The sequence below is a fragment of the Clavelina lepadiformis genome, chromosome 2 (genome assembly GCF_947623445.1).
Source record: "Clavelina lepadiformis chromosome 2, kaClaLepa1.1, whole genome shotgun sequence".
Lineage (NCBI taxonomy): Eukaryota > Metazoa > Chordata > Ascidiacea > Aplousobranchia > Clavelinidae > Clavelina > Clavelina lepadiformis.
In genome coordinates, this window is record NC_135241.1 from 5336189 (window position 1) to 5353372 (window position 17184).

The 17184-nt window shown below is 35.7% G+C and overlaps 2 protein-coding genes and 1 long non-coding RNA gene across 4 annotated transcripts; all 3 read left to right on the forward strand.

Moving 5' to 3' along the window:
* The first annotated feature begins 255 nt into the window (after positions 1 to 255).
* Positions 256 to 2302, forward strand: LOC143447292 (uncharacterized). Its single transcript, XR_013114063.1, has 6 exons — positions 256 to 365; positions 472 to 581; positions 709 to 796; positions 948 to 1043; positions 1161 to 1250; positions 1425 to 2302. It is a non-coding gene; the product is annotated as an uncharacterized LOC143447292 (long non-coding RNA).
* Positions 2303 to 2312: 10 nt separating this feature from the next.
* Positions 2313 to 6016, forward strand: LOC143447291 (uncharacterized). Its single transcript, XM_076947318.1, has 10 exons — positions 2313 to 2381; positions 2632 to 2660; positions 2949 to 3098; positions 3271 to 3476; positions 3716 to 3789; positions 3858 to 3986; positions 4157 to 4285; positions 4407 to 4504; positions 4614 to 4793; positions 5536 to 6016. Coding segments are annotated over exons 3-9 (759 nt in total). The 5' UTR covers positions 2313 to 2381; positions 2632 to 2660; positions 2949 to 2976; the 3' UTR covers positions 4615 to 4793; positions 5536 to 6016.
* A 5260-nt stretch (positions 6017 to 11276) lies between these two features.
* LOC143447283 (uncharacterized) lies at positions 11277 to 16235 on the forward strand. Of its 2 annotated transcripts, none has more exons than XM_076947308.1 (10): positions 11277 to 11734; positions 11939 to 12031; positions 12102 to 12208; positions 12451 to 12532; positions 12726 to 13046; positions 13863 to 13903; positions 14180 to 14332; positions 15010 to 15209; positions 15334 to 15366; positions 15547 to 16235. In XM_076947308.1, exons 1-10 carry the CDS (start codon positions 11642 to 11644, stop codon positions 15603 to 15605), a joined length of 1182 nt encoding a protein of 393 aa, XP_076803423.1. In that variant the 5' UTR covers positions 11277 to 11641; the 3' UTR covers positions 15606 to 16235. The 2 variants fall into 2 exon arrangements, with proteins under 2 accessions (XP_076803423.1, XP_076803422.1); XM_076947307.1 differs by having other exon boundaries at positions 11278 to 11734; positions 12442 to 12532.
* The last annotated feature ends 949 nt before the right edge of the window (positions 16236 to 17184 follow it).

Here is a 17184-nt window from a genome sequence, read left to right on the forward strand (position 1 = left end):
ATAACCAGTCAAAAGCATTGCAGGAACGACGCACAAACTTTGCAATGCAAAAAAAACGCGATAAAAAGACAAAATACATCTTTAGGCTTACGGAACTACTTTTCGGGAAATTTAAACGTCAAAATCAGAGGCGTGAGTATACAAAAAGATCTATTTTCTTGAACTAACTTTAAGTAGATGAAGAGTAATTAGTATTTTGTTGATGTAGCATTATACTGCATACAGTATTTCTTAAAGTTTATTACAGTGTATAATTAGGAATTAATTTTACTTAGACAAAACCAGCAAAGTATTACGTGCAACTGAAAGGTCAACAACTTTGGCTTTTCGAAGACGAAACTCATGCAAACTATGAGGAACCCAGCGTAAGTTTCTTTAGGAAAAGGAGACGATTCAAGATGATGAAAAATACGTATAAATATGCACTACATGTATTGGTATTCTCATAAATGCAAAAATTGCTTTATGAAGGTTGCCGAGAAAATTTCACTGGAAAATGTTCAATCGGTGACCAACACCACAAGAACAAGAGCAATTCCAACATTCACGTCTTCACAGCCACGAATAACAATCAAGTATAAGTAAGAACAACAATAGTATAAGTAGGAGCTTTTTTATTTTAAATACAATATTCTGCTTGGCAATAGATGAACAGTTAATAGCCTTCCTCTTATTAAGTATATACGACATAACAATAGTATGTGACAGGCCAGGCAGCCCTAACAACGAAACAAGCTTTTGGACAGAAACTGATCGTCATGAAACCTGGTATGCTTATATCCACACCGCGGCGCTAGTAAGTCTTTGAGTTAATTTTAAGACGTATCTCAAATATATGCAGGCATATAACACTTTTAACACGTATAATTGCTACAATGCAATTTCCAATATAAGTGGTGGGTCAGTTATTTTACTATGGCCCGTTTAACACTATACATTGCATTTAGCTCAAATTACCAGAGGATTTTCAATCGAAGAATTTTATGTATGGGCAAGTAAAGCTGCTAGATGACATGAGGACAGAAATTAGTACTATAAATGAAGTAAGCGTACTGAATTTATCACGAAGTTTCTACTGTTGACAAACATTCCGTGTGGCATAATGTAAAACGTTTTAAATGTGAAAATTTTTAACATCAGAAAATTCTTATGTTGTACAGATATCCTTGGATATTAGATCGATACAAGTAAAAGATGCAGTTACAACGACACCAGCTGAACCACCAAACGCTACTCTTAATACAGACTCGGTATAAAACACGTAGCATCTACAAAAGAGTTTACACAATATTTGATATATAACACTAACGCATTTCCAACAGTGGTACGCTTTTGTAACACCAACGAGTTGAAATCAGTTCGGGCTAGCAAATTGCTGGATTGTTACAAAACCACAAAAGTTGTTTTGATCCATCGTTTTGCAGGATGACCATTATACTCATATGAAGCCAATTACGCAAGATACAGACAACTCAGCACGAACGTCCGGAATCAAACTACAAAAGCAATTTTCATTGCCCAACTTGTCTCCAACAAATCGGTTATGGTTTGGTGACACTTAATCACGCGACAATTAATCACGCGACGCTTAATCACCGACACATAATCACTAGGACATTTAATCACGCGACATTTAATCACGCGACACATAATCACTAGGACATTTAATCACGCGACACATAATCACTAGGACATTTAATCACGCGACATTTAATCACACATTTACAATATTTTTTTACATTTACAATTTACAGCAATGTTATGCATGGGAAATGTAAGCAACTGCACGAAGATAGACTAAAATCTCGCTTGACAGATAAGGGCATTCTTCCAGAGTTCCAAAACCGACGCTCTGACACAGTTTCAAGTAGCATTGTATTTTACGGTGTAACGTTTTGATGGTACTTTGGTCAAGAGCTTCGGTGACAATACAGTAGAATAATGTTAGATATTACATAGGTTATACTTTCGGACAATATAACAATTAGACTTTATGAAGCTGGTGTTGATTTAAAGAAACATTATAGAGAAAGCCGGCGCAACGGAGTCAAAACAATTGTCGGGGAGTTCTAAAAGAAAGACCAAGGAAGCCTTTGGCAGTCGCATCCAAGTGATTATGTGTCGCGTGATTAAATGTCGCGTGATTAAGTATCCAAATCGCGTGATTAAATGTCCTAGTGATTATGTGTCGCGTGATTAAATGTCCTAGTGATTATGTGTCGCGTGATTAAATGTCCTAGTGATTATGTGTCGGTGATTAAATGTCGCGTGATTAAGTGTCGCGTGATTAAGTGTCGGTACACCATCGGTTATCACCTGACCAGGAGCCTTTTGAAATCCAACGCGGCACTAACAAACCACTTCCACCGCTTCCAGTCTCAGTAAGTTTAATTAGGAATACATTGTGTTCAATATATTCAGCACAAGCAGTTATGTGCTTGTTTTGCATCAAAGTATCGCAGTACACTTGTCAGTAACGTTGTTGCTGCTGAAGACATTGTTCTACGAAAAAACGTTACATACCGGTATTTGATAATTATCTGTCTTAAGTCTTGCGTCAGTTTCAAATGTAACAATAATGCTGAGCAGTTTCAAGAAAATGACAAACACCTCTCTTTTAAATTTTTATAGCAACCAAAAAGTCGAAAACAATCAGAAAGGTATCTAAAAAATTACGTTAAATAACGTTGCTTTTAGTCATTTTTTAGATATAGCAATTAACCTATTTGTGGCCTTACGCTATGTTAATATTCAATACGGTAGTCATAGGCTCTAACTCATTCAATCACATAGTAATAACAAAAATAATTTAAATTTCTAGAACATATCTATAATATACAAACCTTTAAGTAGCTTCAGCTGTCAATTAAATATTTCTATAGGCTGTTTTAAGTTAAACAATTCTCATGAGATTTTTAGAATACTGAAAACGTTTTGTATTCAAAAAGCGAATTTAAATGGTTGTTCGACGAACCGATGTCTAGAAAACAGTCGGAAGGAATTTTGGAAAATTCTCGACATCTCGGAAATATGTTGATCCGACAAAGTGTCAAAAATATTGGCACGTATGTGGTTTCTACGTTAGACGCAAGCAGAACGTGAGTAAAAATTTTACGCAAAAATTTAGCCAAAAGAACTTTATGGACAATGAATTTACCGGGATATTGTTATCAGTGCAGTATCACATTGCAAAATTCCATAATACATGACGGTATAGATTAAGCACTTTGCACAAATTACGGCAAAACCAAGTAAAGTTGTTGAATATAGTTTTAAACACTACCGGGTGGAAGAAGTCAGTAAAAATGGAAGCGAAGTGTATGTGGTGAAGCTAAAAAATGCAGAGCCATGTTTTAAGTCGTTGGAGGATTTAATGAAATATTTCGTCAGTGAGAGCCAAGGAACTTACCAATCAAATGATGACGAAAACACACATGCAACTGGTTCAAATGACGAAGATATATACAGCACACAAAGTGAAACTTTTGTAATTGTAGAAAACAATTTTTTTGATAGTGCAATATGGTTTTAAATCATTTAACACAGCAATAGTGCTTCTTCAATCATAATTCCTTCTTATACGAGGTATTTCAGCTTCAGTTAATACGTTAATAACAGCAAAAACCAAGTACAGTATGACTGTATGACTATAGCATACCGTCAAACTTCCTACGCTAAATGTAAAAGTGATCGATGTCTACTAATGCTTTCCTAGTTTATTTGTTGACCACGAAAGAAAAACATGGCAAGCCTCCTGTGGAAATCGACTTCTCTTGGCAAGTTTCTGCAGTGAGTTCAAAACGTTTTATGCTAACTAAGGTTTGTAAAGCTTCTAACTCCGATAACGCTGCATCCAGATAATAACTAACAAAGGCAATAAAATGGAAGTTTGCGGATGCGAAATTATCATTCCACAAGGAGCAGTGAGCCGTACTTTTTCGAAGATTTGCATGTTTTCCCTATATTTTGGGAAAGCACTTAATTTGGTTTGTATGGAGAGTATATTTTTATAAAAATAACAAAAACATTGCTGTCAAAATTGTCACATTTCACCAAAATGAACAATTGGACATATGTCTATCGAATGAATTAATTCCGTTCTTGTGTTTGACCTTTTTCAATACCCAAATTTTCAAGACATTACTATGGTAAACAGGACCAGAATACGCTCGCCGTTACACCTACTTTGCAATGCTCGCCTTCGCTGGAGTTTAACAAACCAATTACAATTAAGCTTCCAACTTGCTACACACAAACAAGACCTGGTGTTACGGCCACTGTTACGGTAACTGCAAATGTTTTATGAACACAGCAAAATATTAAGGCGATGGTATTAGCTTTAACATGAACCAGACAATAAATTATCAAACACATGTTTATCCATGAGTTATTTACTGTTTATGAAGGCCATAAGCAGCCTTGATGGAACAACATGGAAAAACTTGACCGAAATCAAACATAACAAGGAACAAGTCATCACATTCCAAACTGACTCTTTTGGCTGGTAAAATAATTTGTCTGATAATTTCTTATAAAAAAGTAGTGTGTTTTACGATTGTAGCTTTCTAGGCAATAGCGCACACCAGACATAATTATTAGGTTTTCTGTTACAGATTCAGAGTTACCACTGATATTTCCAATAGAGAAATATTAAAAAAGCAACTTTACTATGAATGCTATCGGAATCCAGATTCGAACAATGGTCCTTGTCTAGCGTGGAAGATCCAGGATAACGTCATGCGTCCTGAACAGGAGCAGGCTGAAAGGGCTTTTTTCGGGAAATTATTTCTGAAGTAAGACTTAAAAATTTACTGCTGTAAACTGTACTGTCCGAATCTAAGCAGAAAACATAGGTATGACAACAGAAAGTAGACAACGTTATTAAATAAACATTTTGGTCCTAGCCGATTTCGGTGTTAATAAGCGGTAGTTTTATTCATCGGCGCACCAAAACAACGAACGTTAATAGTAAAACTGATATCAATAAGTTTTTCAACATAGAAAACTTGGTTTTGTTAAAGTGAAAATGGTTTTCTAAGATAAAAATCATTTTCTGTTATCACAATTAACATCGGTAAACTATACCCATGTCTTTAATACGTTCGAAAACTGTCAGTTACGTGGGGATAAAGCCTTTGTTCGTTTACAAATAAACAGTTCAAACAAAATTCAATGTTATAATTTATGAAATAGAGTCAGGGCTTATTAACCAGGGATTTTTTAATATACTTTAGTTGGGAAAACGTTGTTCCAGGCTAATCTGATTAAACTGACAGATAGATTTATTGTAGTTTGGACTCTTTTTGTAGAAAAATGCAAGTTGTAGATTTAAAACTTGTTTTCCTCTGATACTTAAAAGCCGTTTCAAAGTTTATAGATGAGCATGGCTTTATCAAAAGAAATGTTCGCAGTACTTGTTGCATATTATTAGTAGGTTAATATAAAAAGATTATATTGAAAAATGCAGTTACTCCTGGTGAAAGATGCAATTAGGGATTTGATACAAAGCAAATAAACGTATTTTGTTGTCTCCAGGTGGGACAGAGATCTTTCTTTGAGAATTCGAAGCCAAGAATGTTCTGTCAGTCCCAAAAATGTGAATATCGAGGATGTGTTTGAGCAAGGTTTCCTATATTTAGCAAACTTCCAAGTTGAAACCACAGATGACAACAATCCAGAGGACGATTTCCGTTACGAAATAAGGTACAGTGACACAGAGGAAGCTATCCTTGTAAACACTTTCCAAATTCCTTCTGATCCACAAACAACATTCATGTAACTATCAAAACATTTCAACATACAAAAGAACTTGTTAACCGCTTTATTTCTCATTCGCAATAGCCGCGTTTATACGGACTATTACAATACTTTTGTGTTACAATCTTCGTACTAAAATTGCTGAATGTTTGTGCAGTAATGATGAATGTACAACCTTGCCAAAGTTAATTGCATGGAATATGATTTTGTTGTGTGCATTGTGATTACATTTATTTGAAGATTGTGCGCAGAAATTATAACAATGTGCGTTGCCATCTATCACTAAAAACGAAACTAGTTCAACATATTCAGAGCAAAGTACGCAATTAGCAAATATTATTAACAAAGTAGACCTATAAGTGAGGAGTTAAATGGAAATGAAAATTGAGATAAAATACGAGCTACCGGTAATAAGATGAGAGCAAACATTTTATAGATAAAAAATTTGCTGAAAACCGCATCTCTGCCAAATGGTGGCCAAAAAAATCAGAAAGCCTATCTAATGACTAGGGCAACCAAAAGTCAATATGGTCAATTTTTTTAACCTGCTCAGAATACTATCAAACAAGCACAAAACAAATTTCAGCTTTGTACGACGTGTGGTATAGAAGTTATTAGGTCAAATAAAGTCAAAATGTTACGTTAGGTCAAAATACGGTCAAATTGTTTCTTTAGGTCTTTTTTTTAGGTCAAAATCTATTAAACTTGTAATTTTGTAACCATTTTGTAATATTATTCTTCCGTTTTTCTCTTTTCTTGTACCGCAAACACTTCCAGTGCCCCAAATTATACTTAGAACCAAAGCCACAAAGAGAGGGAAGGCCTTTCAGTGCGTCTGGTGACGTCACGATGTGAAGGCATTGCATTAGAAACTGCAAGTTGTCAATCTTAATACGCAGAAACGAAAAAAAGTCAACACTAGAAACGCGTTTTGTCAATTTTAAATGCAGCTTTAGATTAGAAAGTTGCTGTAGACAGTGTAGAGACTATCAGTTTAGCGTTTTTCAAAATAAGGTCAAAATTTTAACTTGTTAGGTCAAAATAAGGTCAAAATTTAAACTTTTTGGGTCAAAATAAGGTCAACATTTGTAAATTTTAAGGTCAAAATTTAAAATTTTTAGGTTAAAAAACTGGTTGCCCTACTAATGACCAAACGTATGATGAGCAAATGTAACCCAATGATACAGCAATCTCAAAGTTTTAAAAACTGGTCATAATAATAAAGTAGCTCGCGTCGGTAGAGATCAATACTAAATCAAAAAAACTTTTCATGGCTATCACGCAAAAACTATTTTGACAATTTATCATCGTCATGATTTTTAACTTAGTTGTTATTAGCATGCGTAAATGTGTAGGGTGAAAGTGGCACATCGAAAGGAATCAAAACTTACACGAACATAAAAATGGTCATCTTGTTATCTTGCTTATAACAGCTAGTCTGAGGTAATGTTTAAGGAATGAATAAAGCAATAAGGTCACAAGACCAAGTATGCTTAAGGTAAAACCAACTGAATTTCACATTGCGCCAACCCAGATACTCAGGTCTCGCTGGCTCGTGTAAGTACTGTCCAATGTCCGATACAAAAACAAAATTTCATGACGCAACATCAGACAGTTGTAATAAATGCCGGCGAAATCATAGGATTGAAGAACCAACTGCTTTTACAAGCTACAATAGAAAGCATCATTTGTCAAGTTATGTTTACACACTAGAACTAGTATAGGTCGGGAGTGTGCTACGCAAGTTTCTCTCATACCACAGATATGCTTCAGTTTCAGGGCATACTACTGTTTTGATTGTAATGTAAGTGTATATCAGTGTGTCAGTCGCTATGGCCAATAGATAGGGCAGCACTGTGGAACATCAGCACAAAAAACAAAAACCTATCATAGCAGTTGGATACAAAATGCAAGTGGGCGAAGAATCTGCAAACTAGTTTGCGAACTAAAGCTGCTGTTTCCACAACCCTCTTGAGAGTACGGCTTCATAAGCAATTCACGGAAAAAAGCAATTACCTGTTTGGATTAGTAAAAGAGCACGGAATTGTGCAACGTGTCATAGCGTATTTGTGAACAAACAAATACAGTTTCGGTACAAGGTGCAAAAGTCACCTTAACAACATTGATAAAAGTTACTAAGGACCACCTAATAGCAAGCATAGCGAAACATTGTTGTGGCTTAATAGACAAGTGTGTTTTCACTTAGAAACGATCATATTAGTGATGTCAGTGAATAAAATGAATTAGCGATAATATACAGTGATTGCCAAAATTGCCTTCATTGCCATACCTGCTGCACATATTTACATGATGTTTATACGCGTATACTGTACATACCCTAATATGACATACATAACTGATATGAAACACGTGAACGTAGAATCAGTTGCCTATACTTAGGTATATATTGTAATGTTTTTAAAAACATGACATAAAATGTGACCTAACAAAGATTATTTTTTATAGATGTTCCACCTAGTCGTGGTAAGCCTATTCTGGGTTGCGGCTTAAAAAGAATAATGAAATAGTAAAAGTTTCTATGAAAAACATACGAACAAACCTAATATTTGCGGAAATACTTTACAATTTACAATAATGTGTTCAGCTGAAAACTGTTTACCAGAATAACTGTTTTTGTAACTTGCATCTTGTGCTTTTGTGCCCAAGTGATTGCTGCAGTAAAGGTCGAACGTATATGACATTGCTTTATAAAGTAATAACCTCATTTTTGCAGGATTAACTGTATAAATTCTGCTTGATTATAACGTCTAAACAACGGCGTTCATGCAAGAGCAAAGCTGATGCTTTGTGCTATATCTGCGGTGAATTAAGTTTAAATAAATACAGAAGAAATCTAAGCGATAATATCAAACGTTTGTATTATGCCTACTTTGGATTTGTAGATGGTGAACAAGACAAAGATTAGGCTCCACACTTTTGTTGCTTAGAATGCAGTAACAAAACTTAGTAAATGGTTAGCTGGAAAAATCGTTCCTCTTGGATTTGCTGTACCAATGGTATGGAGAGAACAGAAAGACCATATCATTTCTGCCTCACCAAAATAGAAGGGTATAACCACAAAATTATAAAGAGCATTGCATACCCTAATCTACCATCTGCTATTCGTTCTGTTTGCCATTCTGTGAAACTGCCGATACCAAAGCCTCCATCTAGTCTCCCAGTAATAAGCGATGAATCTGCTGAATATTCTGAGGACTCAAGCACTGACTGTGACCCTTGTGTGAATGAAAGAAGACCACATTTTATTACTGAAGAAGATTTGAATGATCTTGTGCATGACTTAAATATGTCCAAAGACAAAAGTGAGCTCTTGGCATCACGCTTACAGCAATGGAACTTACTTACCCTTGGAACAAAGGTTACATTGTACCGATAAAGATCTAAGGATTTATCAAATCTATTTTCTGCGGATGATAAATTGTGTTACTGCAACAGCATTCTTGGATTGCTTTGAAAGTATTGGAATAAACTATGACCCAAAGGACTCTTTGCACACAGTTTGAATGAAGGTATGAAAGCTGTGCTTCTGTATAACGGAAACATTTTTCCATCCGTGCCAGTAGCATACTCAAACACATTATATCCCTTTGCAGCTTATTTTGGACAGAATAAATTACAGCACCAATAAATGGTTGGTTTGCGCTGATTTGAAAGTAGTTGCTATAGTGACAGGGTTTAATTGGAGTATACAAAATACTGCTGTTTCTTGTGCTTGTGGGATTAGAGAGCTTGTAGCGAACATTACAAAAAGAAACACTGGCCCTTGCGAAAAGATATCGAGCTTGATCAGAATAATGTTACCATTAGTTCCACGGGAAACAATAATGATCCTTCACCCTTTGCACACCAAACTGGGGCTTTTCAAACAATTTGTAAAAGCTATAAATAAAAATACTCCAGTTTTCAACTTCTTACAAGCTACTTTTCTAAGTTTGTCAAATGCTAAAATCAAAGAAAGTGTATTCGTAGGGCCGAAAATACGAAGGCTTCTTCTCAACGATGAGCTTCCAAAAATGTTGAAGGGAGCTGAACAGGTTGCATGGGACTGTTTCAAAGAAATAAGCCAAAAGTTCTTAGATTTACATCGAGCTGAAAATTATGATGAAGTTGTGAGCAACTTGTTGAAGAGTTATAAAGTGCTAGGTTGTAAAATGTCCCTGAAAGTGCACGTTTTAGCCTCTACTTTACATTTTCTTCCAAGACATTTTAGGAGATGTTTCCGATGAGTACGGTGAAAGATTCAAGACATTGCTGTCATTGAGAAAAAGAGGTGGTCAGTGGGAATGCTAGCTAACTACTGTTGGTCAATACAGCAAGATAATTCTGAGCTGGAGCATAAGCGACGAAGACGCTGAGAGCAAGCAGTAATAGCAAGTTCATGTGCATAAGACAGTGTTTTGACAATCATGGTTGCTCATAGTAGAGGTTTATTATACAGTACTCTATATTCAGTATCTACTTCATATCACTTAGTGCATTTGCAATCCATACCAGGGCAGTGTTACTAAAATTTCGGGGGTAAATGGATAGCGGTGTTTTGCATATCGCTATCCATGTAAATAGTCGGGGAGAAAAAGGATAAAATGGTAATATTATAGTTGTGAAATGGATAAACTCAATATGGTTGCCAGGCGGAGGCCAGGCGGAGCGCCTCAGAAAGCGGCTGTCCTCTGCACCCGTAATGGGCAGCGGCGACAGGTAGTTTTACATGTATCACATCTGCAGTTTCAATTCTTCCCTTTATAGCAGCACATGAGCGTTTGGAAAGATAACCAAGTGATTTCATAAGTTTGGCTTTGAATTTTGTTGATCAGCCATGTGTGTAATGTTCATAGTGTTGGAATTTCAAGCATAATATCGGAAAAATTAAAAATGTTTTCCTTTCCAAAAAATTCTGACGTGAACGTAAAAAACAAGCCCATATTCGGAATCAGCGTCCCGGAATTTAAATAATACAAACCCACCAGCCCTTGGATTTTTTCGAAGTTTAAAATTTGTTACAGAATGGATCAGGAAGACATTAATTTACTAGAGTGGTGTCTGAGCTTAAAACTTATACAACCGCTGTACTGTAGAGAAATTAGTACAATGCGAACCTAATAGCACAAATAACGTTGAGTGATAAAACAGCCAACAAAGGCATAACAAATACAAACTGTCTTTTTAAAACAACTTTTCTTTAACTCATAATGTATAATATACTTCACTTGTACACGCGTTTCTCCCAACATACCACCTACCAAGCATCAGGCCCAAACAACTAGCGCTCCCTATTCCTTTCTCTGAGGTTGCATCACAAACAGCAATTGGGTTGTGTCAAGCAACGATATATTTACGCTCGTGGCATACGAATTTGATTACTTTAGAACGCTTGCTCAAACAAACAGTGATGAGGAGTCGGTATTACAATATTTACAGACCGGCATACGTGAAGTATTGAAAAGGAATTCAACAAAAAAGGCACAAGGTCAGGATTATTTAAGGCAAGGCATCCCCTTCTATTCAGGTTCCCATTGTTGTGGAGATATTAATCGTCAGCCTTTGGTGAACACTAATCGGACTGGCTCGTATATTTGACCGACACCAAATCCACATTTTAAGAGACATCAACGGGCATGAGTATACAAGCGGTTAGAAACAGAAGATTGAAACACCAACTGTTCATGTTACAAAGGGTAGAAAACATCAACTGTCAGACTATCTTTAAACTCTATTACTGGTTGGTTAGTCATGCACTGCGCAAGCTATTTTAACAAAAATGCAGAAGTGGGCTAAGTTCCTGTCATAACACAGATAAGCTTCAGTTTCAGGGTGTACTACTGTTTTAACTATAAAGTAAGTGTATTTGAGAGTGTCAGTCACCATGGCCAATAGATATGACCAGGACTGCGGAAAATCAACACAAAAAACAAAAACCTACCATAGCGGTTGGATACATGTCAAATTAACTGCTGAGGTAACAGCAAAGCAATTTTTAGTAAAATAATAAATTTACAGTAACGTAGGTAGTTGAGTTTATATTAAAATAAGATTAACTAAATCTGGTTAAAGGTAAACACGTCAAACTACTTGGCTAAATGTACATACAATAACACCACCTTTTTGCATTTGTACCTACGTTATACACAGCAGAGCTTAATCACTTATTATATGTTTACAGGACATATACTCGAAATATTTTGCCCAGATTAAAGGCGAAATACTTCATTTGTTCGAAAGTGAGGTGAAAGCAAGACAAGGAGTGTTGCATCGAGTGAGTATAATGAAGTTGTATGGATCAAAGTTGAATGTTTCAAAGTAGAAGATTTTTCAAAACATTTCAGAAACATGCCATTTCCCTGGACGATGTGTACGCAGTGAAAAAAGATATGACAAAGAAAGCGTTAAACAGAACACCATCCTACCCAACCATAGCTATCATTTACAATCCGTAAGAGCTTTATTTATTTCAGTCGACTTTTGCGAGACAAGATAAGCATATCTCAATGCGCAAAAATACTTTAGCGCGACATCCAGTATTTACAATGTACAACAGGTATAGTGCAGCTTTAAGTACGTTATAACGTTGTTAATCATCATTCCTGTGTCTTTTGAGTGCGGTTAGCATCGCAGACTGCAGTTAACATATAGTGACACTGACAGTTCATGTTTCTGTTGGAACAGGCAAAAAAGACAAAACAATGAAGTCAGAATAAGAGCGAGCGGGGCGCAAGAACAAGAACAATGGTTCCGGTATATCTACGTCGTGGCAATGGTAAAAACAAAATCACGTTTTTCTTTGAATTTACTCTTTACAATACTACCTTGCTTTAAAATCGATAAGTTGAGCCATGAAATCAATGTTAGTCGAACTCATAAAAGGGTTGTAAGCCTAAGCCTCATAAAAAAGGTGTTACGTCATTTTATAATTTATTGGGCAAATAATTCTGTTTATCAACAACATTAAGGGCGAATTACCTGGCAATCGGGACAACATGCTTCCGGGGCAAATCAAAGAGCTACGGGACATCATAGATGAACTTGAAAAGCACAATTACCTGGACATGAATCCGGAAACTGCCGTACCGCCAGAGAGAACAACTTCTCTGCCACAAACACGACAAAGGAAAAGTTCGTTGACTGGAATCGCAACGCAACCGCTGTCGAAACCCGCGCCCTTTAACAAAATGCACACAATGCCTATTATAAGAGTTGGTTTTCAGGGAAGTCAAACACAAGCGGATCACAGATCAGGACCTTCAAATCTGTCGCGACAAACACCACGACAGGTATAAAACAATCTTTTTTCACAAAAAAGATTAAATTGCGAAAAACAACATGGAAAACATTGCGCATATACCCATGCTTCATTAATCGACTAATGAATGTTTATCGTCATGTTTAACGTTTGCTTACCTATCCAGCTTCAAATTTTCAATGTAAAATTGGCTGATGATAGAAATGTCATCATTAGGTTTTGTTACGCTAGGAATAACAAACCCAATATCACGCAAGGTTTGACTTGCGCGGGTGAATAGAACGTCAAATACGCCAATCAATTTTCGGGGGCTATACGTTGGGGATATGTCCTCGCAATATTTTTGTTGTAGGGGACGTAATATAATTTAAGCAAAGTTTTTTACTTATCCACATTTTTATTTAAACATTTTCGTGTCTGTCCCCTCGAATAATAATTTGCACAGATTTTTGCAGCCGGTAACTTTGTAGATTACTGAGATATAAATTTCTGCGATATTGTTGTTTTCTTGAAGATATTAATTAGCCTGCTAGTGCTTAAAACGTACTTTGTAACACGGTTATTTCAAACTAATTTCGTAAACATTAGCTGAAAATTTACACAGGTAATAACAATCAACGCCTTGCATGGGTAGCAAACTGTAAATAAAATGACTTGTGTTGCATAATATAAACGTAAAGAGTTGAGTATAAAAATTTAATTTTTTTGTATTTAGCAGATTAAATTTTTTAAATTGTTGATAACTAATTGCTTTTTTATATTTCATAACTGACGCAAAAAATTCTGTTGTAGACATTGTCAAAACCTAACAATTAAAAACCAAATACATGTTTTCCGTATTTCGCAGGAAACAAAGCCTACTGAAGGAAATCCAGATTTTCATAGAAGGTATATGTAACTGTATAAACGTCACACCAGTATGTGTGTGGACTTTATCAAATTTTCAATCATTCAGTATTTTCTTATTTACCCAAATAATAAAGGATACATGTAGTATCCAACGGCAAATCAAAGACGACCAATAGCGAACCTAAAGACGTTGAAATATTTCCATAAAGAATAAATTACTTCGTGTTGACTCGATTGACTATGAAACCATCTGTGGTTATGTTTTTGTCAATGTGACGATTCTTCAAACGTGGTATCTATATTTATGATCTATAGCTGGTTAATTGACAAAGAAATCGGAAGGACCGAGGCAGAACAAATTTTAGAAACAAACCAAGAACATGGCAACTTGCTGATACGGAGACGACAATTGTCCAATCTTCATGACAACTGGGGTTATGCCATATCTGTTAAAGAGGCATCGGGGCAGTAAGTTCAAATTTTTATGCTATATACCACTGTAATTGTTTTGAAATTATGTTTATAATTTAAAACAGCGGTCTGTAATGTTTTTGCTGAAACGCCCCTCTGTCCGAAACCTTGGATTAAAATCGCCGTCTGTATAGCATCTTATAATTGTCTGCAGTTTTTTTGTTTTTGACAGAAAATAAACATACCGAAAGGCGATGATAAGCAATATTTAAAATCAAGTGATATTAAATGCGTAGATAGCTTAATGGATGCGCTTTGTGTCTAAAAGTGGTACGACAATAATTTTATAATTATTTTGTTTAGTTTTTTTTCAACAATCAATTTTTCTGCGTGGATAACTGCATACGAGTATATTTTCAGCAGGAAACGCCCCATTGAAAAAGTAAAACTGAACTCCCATTTCGGTATTGCCGACCAAGTCTCCTCTTCATAAAATAAGCCCGATCTCACTGAAGAACCATGTTCCATTTTCTGTTTAACTTAGTAAAACTTACTAATTTTTTATAAAACTCTTTGCATTACAAAACCTTCTTAGTAGGAATGCAAACTTTTCATCCCACCTTTGTACGTTACACATAACAATGCAGATCAAATTTTAAATATTTTTCAGTTTTTTATTTTTTTTGGAATATAAATAAATAATTCTGACAAAACATACAACCTAACTCTGACAGGTTTAAACACTACAAAGCTAAAAAGATTACAGACAGAAGTAGCACCAGGTATCAAATCGCGCTGCAGAGCGGCAACCAACCCATTGTTTCAAGTCTCGATGAAGTAGTAGATCATTTTGTGGCTGAAAGTCAACATTTTTACCGCCCTTTAAGCAACAGGCACCAACCAAAAGAAAGTTTGTACGAGGACACTATCTCACGTACGTAAAATAATTAACGATTGTAGATACTTTTTCCTAGAATATTAAAGTTTTTCAAAACAGTAACGTAACCTTGTTACTATGACGTAGTTTGCAATACAAATACTATTTTTTTTACATGCAGCTACTACAAATGCACAAACCACTAACAACGGAGGTAAGAAGGTTTAGCAGAAAACTATACTGTTGGTTTGAACGTACATGCGTAATAAGTATTGACAAGTATCTCTCAACATTTCGACAAAAGATTTCTTCTCGTTAAATACCCAAAAACATTTGTGGCGTCTCATACCACACATCAAAACAGGAAAATTACAGCCGATATTTGGTGTTTTAGATCACGTGTATGAAAATATCGGGATGGACGCAAGTTACTATAATGTACCAGAGAACTAGCAAATATTTACTTATGTGCAAAGTATCAACGAGGACCAAGTGGTATAGGAATTCTTGCTTCTTTTTGGAGAAAATGTAACTGAGCAGGAATTACCTTCCATGCAGCTGTGGTTACCTTCCATGCCTAAAGGTTTATATACAAAAGACGAAGGATTGCAATATATGCTTTTGCGTTATTTCTAAGAAAAAAATTAGCATCAATGGAATTGCAGACGTAAAATTTATATCACATTATGCCAAAGTAATTTGTTGGCTGGAGATATAAAATCGTTTATTCTGATGATTGTACAACATACATAGGCCTACTGCAATACATTGTAACTCGTTGCTGCAAAGTGTTAAACACATTGTGGCAGGACCGGATTTAGGGCGAGGTACAAGGGCTCCGGGCTCCCACCAATTTTTTGGCCAGCTACATTGTGTCAAAAATGAGCAAATATATACTGATGTATAATGCAAAAATATTCACCAAATTTAAAGTTTTGCCTAAATTTAACTTTAATTTTTCTGCTATAATAACCACTGCAATGCTGTATGTATATTAAGTACGATGCTATGACATAAAAGCTTCCGAGAGCATTGTAATAAAATAATGATCAAAGTCAAGAACACAATTGGCTGATCGTGAAACACGAAGGACTGCTTCTTGTTTTGCTTAGTTATCAAGTATCGAGAGAAAAGTTTCTAAAGAGCCTACTTCCAACAATGCAAATTGAGCATCGTAGTTCCTGATACGGGGTTGTTCACTGTTTGATCGAGTTGTAAAAACAGTAATAAGGTTATCCACGTTGTCCACAGTAGATGTGGAAACCGTTCAGAAAAACTTCAAAATCTTAAAAACATTTGTAGAGAGTATATCATTTACCCTCCTAAATACTATTTCATGCAGCTAGCACTAACGTATTTAGGGAGTGGGCATTGTTAGGGAGGGGACATGGGGCACCATAGGCCTTTTCACGTTTTCAGTCTTTTTCGTTTATTACATTTCCTTGTTTGCGACTATACTTGTCAGCTACAACCTTAACAGAAAAGCATATAAGATTAATAAGCGGGTTTACAGCGTTTTAAAATCGATTTTTACAACCTTACAAGTTGTACACGGCGTATCAAAAGTGAAAACAATAGTTTGGCTGCTATTCGTCGACATTTCTTATATATGAAAACACATTTCGTTTAAGGTGTTTTGAAGCGGTATTTGAGGCCCAAAAACACAAAGGTTTTGCGCATCACGCATTTTGGACGGGGTTGACAAGCTCGGGAATTTTAAAGCCAATTTTTAAAACTTTTTGGCTTCGCTGACCTCAACGCAACCCTAAATACGCAGTTACATGCCAACTATACATAGTTTTACTTGCTAGCGCAATATTACAGTGATGGTTATATCGGTGTTTTAATATTTCCACCCTGACACTGTTTTTTAAGTATAGGCTAGTTGCGCAATTCTTTAAACGATTGAACAATATCAGCAGCTGGCCAGACAAATTCGACCTACAAAATGATGTTGGAGTTCATAAAGTTAAACCTGGCACATAAGCGCTTGAATTATAATTTTATTAATGAAAGGACCTTCACTAATTCT

Coding starts and splice junctions, on each gene's coding strand:
- LOC143447291 (XM_076947318.1), top strand. CDS start 2,977: ATGTCTAGAAAACAGTCGGAAGGAATTTTGGAAAATTCTCGACATCTC. Junction 3,099..3,270: donor ACGTTAGACGCAAGCAGAAC/GTGAGTAAAAAT, acceptor TGTTGAATATAG/TTTTAAACACTACCGGGTGG. Junction 3,790..3,857: donor TCTCTTGGCAAGTTTCTGCA/GTGAGTTCAAAA, acceptor CGCTGCATCCAG/ATAATAACTAACAAAGGCAA.
- LOC143447283 (XM_076947307.1), top strand. CDS start 11,642: ATGGCCAATAGATATGACCAGGACTGCGGAAAATCAACACAAAAAACA. Junction 12,533..12,725: donor ATATCTACGTCGTGGCAATG/GTAAAAACAAAA, acceptor AACAACATTAAG/GGCGAATTACCTGGCAATCG. Junction 15,210..15,333: donor GTACGAGGACACTATCTCAC/GTACGTAAAATA, acceptor TTTTACATGCAG/CTACTACAAATGCACAAACC.